The sequence below is a fragment of the Anas acuta genome, chromosome 1 (genome assembly GCF_963932015.1).
Source record: "Anas acuta chromosome 1, bAnaAcu1.1, whole genome shotgun sequence".
NCBI classification, from domain to species: domain Eukaryota; kingdom Metazoa; phylum Chordata; class Aves; order Anseriformes; family Anatidae; genus Anas; species Anas acuta.
In genome coordinates this window covers 91,840,588-91,853,183 of record NC_088979.1, presented here as the reverse complement: position 1 = coordinate 91,853,183, position 12,596 = coordinate 91,840,588, and the positions used below count along the sequence as shown (strand labels likewise).

At 39.6% G+C, this 12,596-nt stretch overlaps 1 protein-coding gene across 4 annotated transcripts in view; it reads left to right on the top strand.

Annotated features, from left to right (window-relative positions):
* Positions 1 to 11,141, top strand: part of BACE2 (beta-secretase 2) — a 47,705-nt gene extending 36,564 nt beyond the window's left edge. For all 4 annotated transcript variants that reach the window (XM_068687717.1, XM_068687716.1, XM_068687718.1 and 1 more), the window contains 3 exons: positions 2,902 to 3,051; positions 4,256 to 4,424; positions 10,455 to 11,141. In XM_068687717.1, the coding sequence (XP_068543818.1) occupies positions 2,902 to 3,051; positions 4,256 to 4,424; positions 10,455 to 10,708 (573 nt within the window). In that variant the 3' untranslated portion in view covers positions 10,709 to 11,141. The remainder of the gene's footprint in view (positions 1 to 2,901; positions 3,052 to 4,255; positions 4,425 to 10,454) is intronic.
* The last annotated feature ends 1,455 nt before the right edge of the window (positions 11,142 to 12,596 follow it).

The window sequence follows — 12,596 nt, the reverse complement described above, 5'->3', positions numbered from 1 at the left end:
TTTTTATCCTGGCTTCAGGAATGGACAGTGGTAGGATGGACAAATCATGGTAAATGCAGTAAGCAGGCTGTTGGCCAGTTGACCAAAAGGCAGGGTATTTGTCTGTACACTGATAGTTCAAGACTGAGACCCTTTGCCTGACTGAGAGCAGAGATTTGGCCTGAGGAGTTCTTCACTGCCAATACATGTCCAATATCTGAAATAAATATATGAATTATCTTATGTAGCTCTATCTCCCTGATTGAAAAGTTCTACTCTTTTCAAAGCACTTAAATATTGACTGGGAAAATTGCTGCCAATGAGTGGAGAATGGAACCCCAGAGCTCTTGTAATAAGGGTACACATCCTCCTGTGAAGTGATTACAATGGTCTAGATTCCTCCCCGATGTTGGTCGGGAGGGCATTTGACCAAGAGCCCTCCACATGCCAAATAGTCAACTGATCAATAAAATATTAGAAGGGAACCACTCACTCATTTCACCTCATGATTTTTATTCATTCTATTAAAAATTCATTCTCTTCTAGGGTTTCTTTTTAGTCTCAAGGACCTTGTACTCCTTTCCCTCTACACACACCAGAAGTTTTTTTCACAGCTCTAAACAAAGGAGATAGTCTATTAAATAAGAAAATAATTACAAGATGTAAGGATTAGCTTCTGGCATTATAAGAGCAATGGTAGCAAAATGGATACTTTCAGCAGTTATACCACGGCATCACAAATGCACTCTTAGTGCCCTGTGCATCTGGCAGGCTATGTATCACTGAAATGTAAAATCATCTGCTGTAGTCAGACATACTGCTCTGACCATAGGTGAACCAGGTTAACAAGTTCCTGCTCCTAGCTGCTTCTTACAAGCTTCCCAGCAAGACGTTATTGCCCCCTCAGGTATATTGGCATAACTGCACGTGTAGTGTTCCTTTATTCAGCTCCATTTAAAAAAAAAAAAAAAAGTCTGTGGGCTTTCTGCTCTTTGATGGTGTAGATTGTTTTTTTAAACCCCACTTAAATAGACTGAATTCTTTTATGGGGCAGCTACAGATACAGTTTGATGATGGCAGGTGTGAAGGGTAGAGGTGAGCCACTGAGGAGTGGCAGCTACTGTACCTCACTGAGCTGAAGTCAGCTACTGTACCTCACTGAGCTGAAGTCAGAACAGCATGTCTCCTCACACAGTCGAAGTAATGCTAAGTTGTTAAGCTAGAGAAGGGAAGGCTCACGTACACTTAAAATCCTTATTTTAGTAACCTTTAGGGTATCATAAAGCCAAATCCCTCCCAACGCATTTGTTCAGCATACGTAAGTAAGGCAAAGAAATGCCTTGTAATAAGCAGCCTTACTGGGAAATCAAAGTAGGTGCTTAAAATAGAGCACTTGATAGATTTTGTCTGTCTGGTCTGGTTGCTACCTGGAAGCTCTTCTCGCATCACAAGCTTTGCTTTCCAATAGGAAATGGAAAGAGAGGAGAACTGTGTTTTAACAGGTGTGACCTGAGACTTGGCCATGAGGGGTAGAGCATTTCTGTCCTATGCCAAGAGACTTACTGAAGTGTGCATTGAGAGTTAAGTGTAAAACCAGGCTGTCTGTGGCTGTTAGTCTCATTCTGTGTTTATATGAGAGTATGCTTTTTGGCCCAAGAAGCACCTGGAAGTATAAGGTCTCTAATACAGCCTTAATGAGTGTTTTTTTAATTGGCAAGCATGTGGGAGGGTGCGAACACTGGTCACTTGTAAAATGCCATATAGCTAATGTATGAGATGCTGTTTGCAAAACAATCAATATCACAGATAATTACAAATGAGGATGTTAGAAAGACTGGATTCCGCCTTTCTTCTGCACCTGAGCTGCTTGGCTCTACAATGTCAGGACAAGATACTGCCTTATATGTTGCTTCACAGGGGAGTCAGAGCCAAGCCAGCATGAAGCATTGCATGCAAGTAATGAAGTGTTTTCCTCTGGTCTGGCAGTACATCAACTTTGTGTGTTTTAGGGAGCGTGCACTTCAGGCAAGATTTCTGTCTTAGGGGAAGAAGCTCTGTAGGGGTTTAATGTGTTCGCTTTGATAGTGTCATGGATACGTTAAGAAACACTGTTAATCAACCTTATTTCAAAAGCATGTCAAGTTATACTGGTAGTTGTTAGAAGGGCAGCAAGAGAGACAGAGGGATGTGTTTCTTTTCATTGACCAACAGACCTTGATTCCCTTGGATGCTAGGGGATTTTGGCGTATCCCTTGGCTTCAAAACCCTGAAGTTCATAGAATCACAGAATATCTGAGTTGGAAGGGTCCCACAAGGATCATCAAGTCCAGCTCCTGGCTCCACACAGGACTACCTGAAAATCAGATCATGTGTCTGAGAGCCTTGTCCAGACCCTTCTTGAACTCCGGCAGGCTTGGTGCTGTGACCACTGCCCTGGGCAGCCTGTCCCAGTGCCCGACCACCCTCTGAGTGCAGACCTTTTCCCTAACCCCCAGTCTAACCCTCCCCTGTCCCAGCTCCATGCCGTTCCCTCGGGTCCTGTCGCTGTCCCCAGAGAGCAGAGCTCAGCGCCTGCCCCTCCGCTCCCCTCCTGAGGGAGCTGCAGGCCGCCATGAGGCCTCCCCTCAGCCTGCTCTGCTCGGGGCTGAGCAAACCAGGGGACCTCAGCCGCTCCTCATACATCTTGCCTTCCAGACTTTTCACCATCCTTGTAGCCCTCCTTTGACATTTTTATGTCTTCAAGTTAAGTTGACTACAAAACAATGTGTGGGAGGAATGGAAGCAGCTCATTAAACATTCATGTAGTTTGTATTTTGCTTTGTGTTTTTAAAAACTATCTTCTTCTTTAAATTGTTTGCGTTGGGGCAGAGCTATCAAAATCTATCAAAATGTATCTAATCTGTATGCATCATTTTTTCATAGGTACAAGAATTCTCTTCTGGTTTCTGGACTGGTACACAGCTTGCATGCTGGGATAAAACTGAAAGACCCTGGTCCTTATTTCCCAAACTCTCCATTTACATGAGGGATGAGAACTCCAGCAGGTCATTTCGCATCTCTATCCTGCCACAGGTCTCATCTTTCTTTGTTTATTCAGTTACACATTTATTCTTACTATTGTAACGCATATACTCTTAAAAAGTAGGAGCTATTTGTAGCAGTAACAGAAAAATAATTTACTGCATGTGAGGGAATTTAATGATTTTTTTTAGATCAATATTTAAAAAGGAAAAATGACAAAGAAACTTGTGTATTAGAAAAGACTCAACATCTAACACCAAAAAAAAGAAAAAAAAATGTTTCCTTGAGTTGAGTCCATGCAGCTGGAAATGAATTTTTCAAATTGTCAGGAAAAATATGCAAGTTTTGTTTTGTTTTCTTGAGCATTAGCTGTATTAGATATTGATACAGAATGTCGCTACTCATTTTGATCTTCTCATTTTGGGGGAAGCAAATTGATTTGTTTTTCATGGCATTCTGAGTTGGAGCACTTCTCCTGAAAATGACACTCTTGGCAAGGAGCCTGTATGGTCTCTTTGCCAGTTCATATTACTTGGTTGGTTTATCTTTTATTAATATTCCATGCCAGCTTTTGGAATGTAATGTGCCACTTTCATTTTGCTCTCTGGCTTTTTTTCCCCCTATATAGGTTGCAATACAGCCTCGTATCCTCTAAGATTACTAATACAACCTAATACCTCTGGGGATGGTCAGGAGCAAAAGGGAGAATGAACCTTTTAAGTACATTTTAACTTGAAATATAGTAAAGCCTCACGATAAGCTTTTTCTGTATTGATCATGTAGCATGTCAATCTTTCATCTTCCCTGAGGATACAAGGGGTAAAATGTGACTTGAATTTTTGAATCTGGAAACATCAAGATGACACTGAAGAGAATGCTCTGAGTCAATTGTATCCTGATAATGTTTTTTAAATATTTTTTTTCTCTAATTCAAGTTAACATTCCAAGTTCTTTCTTACCTATCCCCCCCTTATGGAACATACAATAAAAAATGGTTTCTGTGAATTTGCTGGTGCTCTTCATGTATTGAATGATTATGTTCAAATTGAATCATAGACTTCCAAGAGCTTTACCTCTTACCTGCACGTAAGCACTTTGACTAAATTTAAATTATATACAGAAGTCTGTTTGATCCTATTAATTCTTGATTACCAGTGGAGTTTGTGTGCTTGATTGTAAAAATCAAAAGGTCTGGACTGTCATCTTGTAAATACTGTGTGTGGTGTTGCTTCTTACACATTTTTTTTTTTAATAGCTTTATATTCAACCCATCCTTGGAATAGGAGAGAACTTGCAGTGCTACCGATTTGGTATCTCTTCATCTGCGAATGCGCTGGTTATTGGTGCTACAGTCATGGAAGGCTTCTACGTAATATTTGACAGAGCTCAGAGGAGAGTGGGCTTTGCAGTGAGTCCATGTGCAGGTAAGAAAAATACTGTTCAGGACTGCTAAGTTAGGAAACACCTGCTACTCTCAAAAAAACATCCTTGTCCCTTACATGATGCGAGACAGTGTGGTTACCAATGAAGTGTGAGAGCAATATTTTTGAGCAATCCTATGGCATTCAGATTTTAAGGGGAGAAGAAAAAAAAAAAAAAAAAAACACACAAAGACTGTATTGCACACAACAGTCTTTTGGTATGAAGTAAATCATCAGCTTTGGATATCTTAGCTGCATTCTTCCCACTGAGAGGATATTCTTTCTAAGATGTCTGTGTGTGCAGTTTCCCCAGTACAGTTGGGGAAAGAGAATCCTTATTTTTAATGCAGCTTTATTTATGTAGTCCTGTTCTAATTTTCACGTAAATGGATTCTTAACTAATTTTTGCATTGTGAAGTGAAGTACTTTACTCACGTTTTTCTCTAAATTGTGCCTTTTCAGCCCTTCAGAAATGTTCAAGGCAAAGATGAAAATGGGACTCAAATTAAGGCTCGTGATGTTTGTGTTAGTTCTAAACAAATAGTTTTCTTGGTGTAAATAGAAAACCATTAACATTTTCATTAGCTGCTGAAGAAATTTGAAGAGAAGCACTGATAATTTTAAGATGATTTCACAGTGCTGGTTAACTTTCTTGCTTTTTCATGATTCATCTTATCTCACTAAAGGTAGCTAAAGACAAATACAAATTTTGGTGTATCCTCTCCTTTCTGATGAGACATTGCCTTGGTACCGCAAGAACATACAAACTGCGGAGTAGGGAAAGGCTGCATATCCATATGGAAGTTACTATCCCGAACAGAGGTGGTCTATGCCCAGAAAAAACATTGTAGCATCTATTATCTGCTTGAGAAATGTAGTGTGATTGTGCTACTTTACTCCCCAGTATTTATGATAGGGAAGGTAAGGGCAGTAAGTACCTGAGTGCTTAATGCAACTAGGTAATCGAGGGGTAAAAAAGACAGACACTAGCTAGTTTGAGTTGTAGTTCTGGGGCATTCTAAAAGCCTTTTTTTTTTTTTTTTTTTCCCCTTTTAATCTCTCTGTTGTTAATGGGTTCAAATTGTTGTCTTTGAGCTTGCTGAGCAAAAATAAAATAAAATAAAAAAAATCCAGACACAGATGCAGGTTGCTTAATGAAGACCTCTGTGAGAGATCCTGCAGTGATGAAAGACATTTTGAATGCATCTGGAAGGAGGGTGTAACTAGACAAATACTACAGGCCAGGTTTTCCTGCCTGTCACATTTCTGTTTGCTTTCTGACTGCAATTTTAGTAAGCCTAGAGCTGCCTCCTGTTTCTGTCATGCTGCAGCCATTAATGGAGAGGAGAAGGGGCATTTTGACACAACATACTGACTGACATCAGGTCGGCAGGGCACTTTAGCCTGCTGGTGCTCATAAGAAATGCTTTGAGAGCATGTCTATGTTGAGAAAAATGGTCAGGGAACCATAATAGTACCTTAATGCTAATATTGCTAAACAGAAACACGGTGTTTGGCCACTGCATGTAGATCTGCCAACCTCTTCTAGAGCAGAAGAACTGAGCTTGCTGACTAGAAATATGAATCCACATGAGCTTGGACACATGATGACCCCTGGCTGGTGTTAGATTGCATTTAATTATTGTTTCTTTGTCCATATTTCATGCACATGTCTAACCTAACATCATGGGAACTTAGCTTCTTGAGTAATCAGGTGATACAAACCACTGACTGAGACAAGCTAAACCGATATGTCAGACTTCATTCACATGGGGCAGATGACATTCTGGATGTGCCAGTTATTTCTGAATTCACTTCTTCACAGCTTATGGTTTCCATATTTAACACTGCTTTCATCAGAAAACCACAACTGTGAGTGGTTGTGCACTGAGTGGTGAGCAGTCAGTGCAGTGTGAGGGATTAAGCTGCCTAACTGGCTTCCTGCGGAGGCCAGCCATGTCCTCCATAGCAACTATATTAATGTAATTTATTTGGATCTTTTTAGTCTGTTAGCAGGCATAAATTAAATTGAATTACTGGCAGCATAAATCATCAAAAATAGAGAAATATAAGGGACTTTTTGGTGGGGCTGTGCTTCTTTGTATTCACTTGTACTTTCTTGTTTACAGTCAGATGTTACCAATAAAGTTAAGCCTATCTTTTTGTAAGGTATTAAACAGGTATATGCTGAATTTAAAAGTGGCAGAAACAGAAAATAAGGCTAAAGCCCTTAACTTCATTGAACTCCAAGTTTCTGTTGAGACTTGTTTTGAGATGAGAAATTACTTACTATTCAGTTCTCCTTCCTTTGATTTCATTCTCCAGGACGTACCCCCCCAAAAACGAAACAAAGCAAAACAAAACAAACAACAACAAAAAAAAAAACTAAAAATGTGAGGAGAGTTAGTTAGAAAGCAGTGGGAAGCTAATCCATTGTGGCAGGAAAATTTGCTTTTTCCTCAATTAGGTGAAGCCTTATAGGACTTATTCCACCTGTTAATTATTCTGAATCGTTTCAAGTTGTCTGTTGTTAATTTCAGAGATACCCTAGTATTTAAAGGATGAGTAGGAAAAGTTTGGCGTCAGGCCCATTCCTGAGACCAGATGTTCAGATCACCTTGTTAAGTGATGCAACCTAATGGTACTTCAGCATCGAGTAGGACTACACCCCTTGTTATTTTTGTAGTAAATGAGAAAATCAGAGAAGCAAGGCTTGAGTGTTTGAAGAGAAGAAATGCACCAAGCACTGCAATCATAAGTGACTTCTACACTAAACTGTGATGAGGCAGAATGCACCCTCACCAATTTTTTAAGCCCTAAACTTGGAAGAACAGCTGTCATGGTGAATAACAGAGCTTCAAGCCATAAAGGTCATAGTAACATGGAGGACTGAGCAGCTGAAACCTCATGAGGTTCAATGAAAAAAAGAACTGTGGAGTTCTGCATCGTGACAAGGGAACCCTCTTGCATGTGAACCATCTGGGAAGGGGCTGGCTGAAGAGCAGCCCTGCAGAAATAGAGCTGGGAGTTATGGTGGGCACCAAGTTGAATGCATGCCAAGGCTAAATGCAAGTGAAACCATGTAACAAAGGGCAACATCCACCAGTTAGATTCAGAGATTTGAGTTCAACGTTAGGAAATCCTTCTTCAGAAGGAAAGAAGTACAGCACTGAAACAGGAAATGCATTGCGTAGATTGATCATGGGTTCTCTGTCCTCGAGGTTAAACAATTGGCTGGTCATAGCTGCAGCTGACTTGATCAAGTGATAGTAACAGTCATGCTCTGTATAGGAGGCTGGACGATGTGATCTCCAAAGGTCCCTTCCAGGCAGCATTCTACTATTCTGTGCTATACTCGATCTAACTTTATGTTTGCTTCCTTTCCAAGGTAGTAAGAAAGACTATTTGACCTTTTCAACTTTGAGTTCTACACAGATATTATAAAATAGATTTTTTCTAGAGGTGCCATTTTTGTCCTGTAATTATCAATAACATAGAAAATCCCATTTGTTTTCAAGGTCAAGAAATTACTGTAAGTAGCTAGAACCAAGTATTCTAAAAAAGAAAATGCCAAAATATCCTATTATCTAATGTATGATAGGTTAAGTATGGGACTTGATTTATATTAAGGGTTTGTTTGAACAATTTAGACAAATTTCACCCTTTTTATTTCCTTTCAATTTCCCTGGGGGTAGAAGAGGGTGAAGGAAAAGTTTTCTTTTTGGATGGAAGAAAGTGGAGGCTATGCTGCTATCAAGCATTCTCAAAATGTAATTTACAATGTCAGCCACTATGGCAACAAGTTTGTATTGCCTTTTTTAATAACAGTAGTTATTGTACTCAAGCCAAATAATGAGTAATTAGGGACTGTTTATTTTCAAAGCTATCTACAAGATGGAAAATTGTACTGCTTTTTTTTTTTTCTTCTTCAAAATACTGAATTCCTAAATAGTAATAATTATGCCTTGCATTTGATATCAGTATTATATGTGGCTTAGTTTGGTTTTCCTGAAGGACTTAATAGAGACAGAGTAAATGGTGGGGGGCTGACAGGGAGTGAAACGTCTCCATGAAATAATTACATGGCAGACAAAATGTAATACTGGGACTACAAACGGAACAGATTTCAGTTTTGTTTCTGCCACAGGCCTTCGAGGCAGTCTTTTGCAACTCTGTCCATTCCTGTGCAGTTCCCTCACCATACCTGTGCAACAGCGGTGCCTTGGCAAAGATGTGTTGATGATACAGGGTACACAGTCTGATGAGTTGAGATATACATGTTTGGTACTCACCAATGTCAGGATGCTTCTGGGTACAACCTTAGGTTTCACCCAGCACACTTTAACAGCGCCATGCCACTAAAGACTTCCCACACTTGCAGCTGGAGAAAGGGTTGGTTCAGTGAATGATCCCACAGACAATTCCTGGCTTTGGCATTAGTTTGTTATGACAGGTGTGTTTTCCATCAGATCAGTGAGCTGCTCTGACTGCAACCTACCCATCACTAACATCAACACAAAAGAGGCAGCGAGGGCAAGCAGGACTGCCCCCTTCAGCAGCACCCTACCGTTAAGTTGAATTAATTCTAATGAGACTTAAACCTTTATATAATATGAGGTCATGGGAGGCCAGGGACTGAATACCAGATCTCTCAATTTCCTTCCAAAGGGTATTTTATGCCAATCTCTTTAAATGTGCTTCCAGGAAATTTGTTGAAGCTCTATGTAAATATGAGATACTGTTTACAGTATCTCATTTACTGGTCACTCATGATTTCGCATGAGCATGCGTGTGTGTAAAATGAACAAGAAATGAAGCAGGAAGCTTAAAACCGAGGACTTTATAAGAAATACACAAATGTGTCTTGGAGTATCTGACTAGAAAAGTGAATACAACCATTTGGAAAATTTTCTAAAATGCACAGGCTAACTGTGCTCCTGGTCCCCCTAAGCAAGCTAAAAGACACATCCTTCCCCAGCCACAGACCTGCAGGTATGAAATGCTCCGAATATTTTGTTGCCCTAGGCAACTCCCTTGCTCTGCCTTTACAATACACGTAGCCCTGTCCACAACTCAGGGGAACTTTGCTGTGCTTGCCATGGTTACTGTGACAACCATGGGCAGCATAACCTTTTTCAGTAAATACTGGTTTAACAAGTACTGTCTTGTGATGGTAATGAAACAAGTCACACAGCCTGTGATGTTACCAAGATGGGTGGCTGTTCAAAAACAGCTTCCAAGGCATCCCTTCATGCTTCTTGATTTAATTTTTTCTCATCCATTTTTGAGTTGCTTGGTTAGCTTCTCCCTGCCTGTTTACAGCACTGCTCCTTCATGTCACAGCTCATCACTACTGATATTGAGCATCCCCTCCAACATTCCCCTTTCCTCTGTGTCTGTTACTGAGCCATCCCTGCTTTACCTCCTCTTCCTTCTAAATTTTCATCTCAGCAGTACTACTCACAAGGCTAATGTTGCTGGTTTCTGCCCAGTGCCTTGTGCTTAGGATATGGCCCTCTAAGGTATCTGTGAAGCTAAAGAACCTGCATGCTGCTCCCTAAGACCTTGGGAGGTAGCTAACACAGAAGATCTAAGAATCCTCTGAGGTGTTCTTGCAAACGCCAGAAACAACAAAAGCTCCCCATACCCTGAACTACTCTAGTGTATTGGTAATGTAGAATTTTTAAGCTTCATTAAGTTGATGCTTCTGAAATGTTAGTTCAGAAAGAAAAGGTGATCCAGTGACTGGGGCTTTTAAGTTGGGCTGTGGGACACATGAGTTAAATTTCTGCTCTCTCTTTGACAGCCTATGTAGATATGGAAGTATTATGGTCTCCATATACCTCAGATTTCCGTTTCATAAACATGGAGTACTAGCATTTTTTTTCAATAAGAAACAGATTAAAAATAAGTATGCTGAGATGCATGATGATGGAGGGAGAGGGGTATATAGTTATTTAGGATAGATCTGCTGTTGTTTACTTTTAAATGGTGTCTTACAGACTTAATGTTTCTTATTTTGTAATTTCTCAGAAGTCGATGGCTCTCCAGTATCTGAGATTGAAGGTCCCTTCACAACAGAAGATGTTGCAAGCAACTGTGTTTCTGTCATTTCTTTCCATGAACCAGTGTTGTGGATTGCCTCCTATGCTCTCATGAGCCTGTGTGGGATTATCCTCCTTGCACTGATCATCCTGCTGCTTATTCCACCCCGTTGTCAGCATCGCTACACTGACAACGACGTGGTCAATGATGAGTCCTCCTTAGTGCGACACCGATGGAAATGAGAACCTCAGTTGTGAAACCTGGGACTTCAACAGAATGAAGAACAAAGTACTTTGCCAACAGGAAGAAGCCAATGCCTCAGTCCTTTTTACATCCATTACAAATTGCAGTGGAAATCCCTCCCAATATCACAACTTTTTACACTTTATTTTCTAACACTGATTCTGAACCAAAGCACTGTTAACCACCTCATAAGTGCTACGGTACTGGATTTGCTACTGCAGTACAAAGAGCCTTTATGCTCTCAGTAGTACCTTCTTTTTTTAAAAAAAGAGAAAAAAAAAACCAACACCATAATGTTCTTCCACTATCTGAACGAAATTGTCCATTCTTCTTTCACAAAAAAGGAGCTGTTAGTATTTTCTAACTAATCAAGCCCTGGCTGTAAAAAAAAAAAAAAAAAAAAAAAAAGGAAAAAGAGAAAAAAAATAATAACCTTTCTTACTAATCATATTAAATGAATACTGCTTTGTGTTTACATCAATTCATTTTGAAGCTGTGCTTACGGTGCGGGCAAAAGAGAAAGGTCAGACATATGCAGCAGTAAAGCAAATGAGGTCAAGAAGAAATGTCAGTTTGGGTTTTCATTCCTCAGAATTACTGCTGCCACTTGAGAGGGTCACCATTCCTGAGTCATTGCAAAATAGCTTGAGGAGGTAAAAACTGGGAAACAAACTTGTTCAGCCTTAGTGTAAAACAAGACTACCTCTCTTAATTTTACAAGGATGCTACCACTGGTAAGCATGTGACTTAGAACTGACTTAGAACTGGTCTTTAAACACAGGATGTCCAAATGTAACTCCTGTGTTTCTAAGTAGTTGATTTTATAGAAATTAATACTTCATAACTTTCCACTTTGCTGCATAAAAAAGCCTTTCAGTTTTTCCCCTAATGTGGGGGTTTGTGTGGTTGTTTGTTTGTTTTGTTTTAATTTAGGATGAGTGATATTTAGTTAAGGCTGGATTGCAAACATATAGACATTATAGTCCTAAAGTCCACGTTTTGTCATCTCTTTTCCTATTTCTAGGAATGCGTAACAAAAAAAAAAAAAAAAAAAAAAACAACAAAATGAGAAAGACAATGATTTTCTTTGCTGAGCTCAGCAACATATAAGTTTAAGTGAAAAGTATGTCTTCATGGACAGACTGTGAAGTGAAAGCTTTAATGCTGGCTTGTATTTAAACATGAGCAACGGTGGGAGGCTTTTTGTTTAGCTCCAGTGGTGTGTCAGTCAAATGAAAAGTCTATGTACTGACTGACTGAAAACACATGTGGTGAGACTGAAAAATATGAAGGGAAAGAGAAGGAAGGAAAGTATTTGCCAGACCTCCATTGTGCAAGCATAGATTTTAATGTAGAAGTCACAACATGGCATTTTCTTTGCAGACAGAACAACTTTTTGTGTATCTAGTCAGTGAGCACTGCACCTCCATCGTTTTTCCAGAGCACTTGCATAGTGGGTTCAAAAGATAAACAATGCAAGGTTGAGGAGTCCAGTGACAAGTACTAGTTATCTCTTTGAAAAATAACTGGAAAAAAAAAATCCTTTGCATTTCAATTGCACAGCAGTTTACAAATCTGTGTGGGTAACAAGAAAAAAAAAGAAAAGAAAATAATAAAAAAAAAAAGGAAGCTTAGCTCAGAATCTCCCAATCCTTTGCCTAGAATTTTTTTCTGCCTGTAATCCCTTCATGTAGCTTTCTGATTCACACTGCCTCTGTTTCTGACTCTCTGACTCTGCAGGGACTAAGCAAAGATTTCTTTTTTTTTTTTTTTTTTTTTTTTTTTCAGGAATGATGCTTTTACAGAAGTACAAGTACTGTGTGTGAAAATAAAGCACTGCTGTTTTTTAAACTAATGTGTATATCAGTTCATAACTGGAAGTGCCTG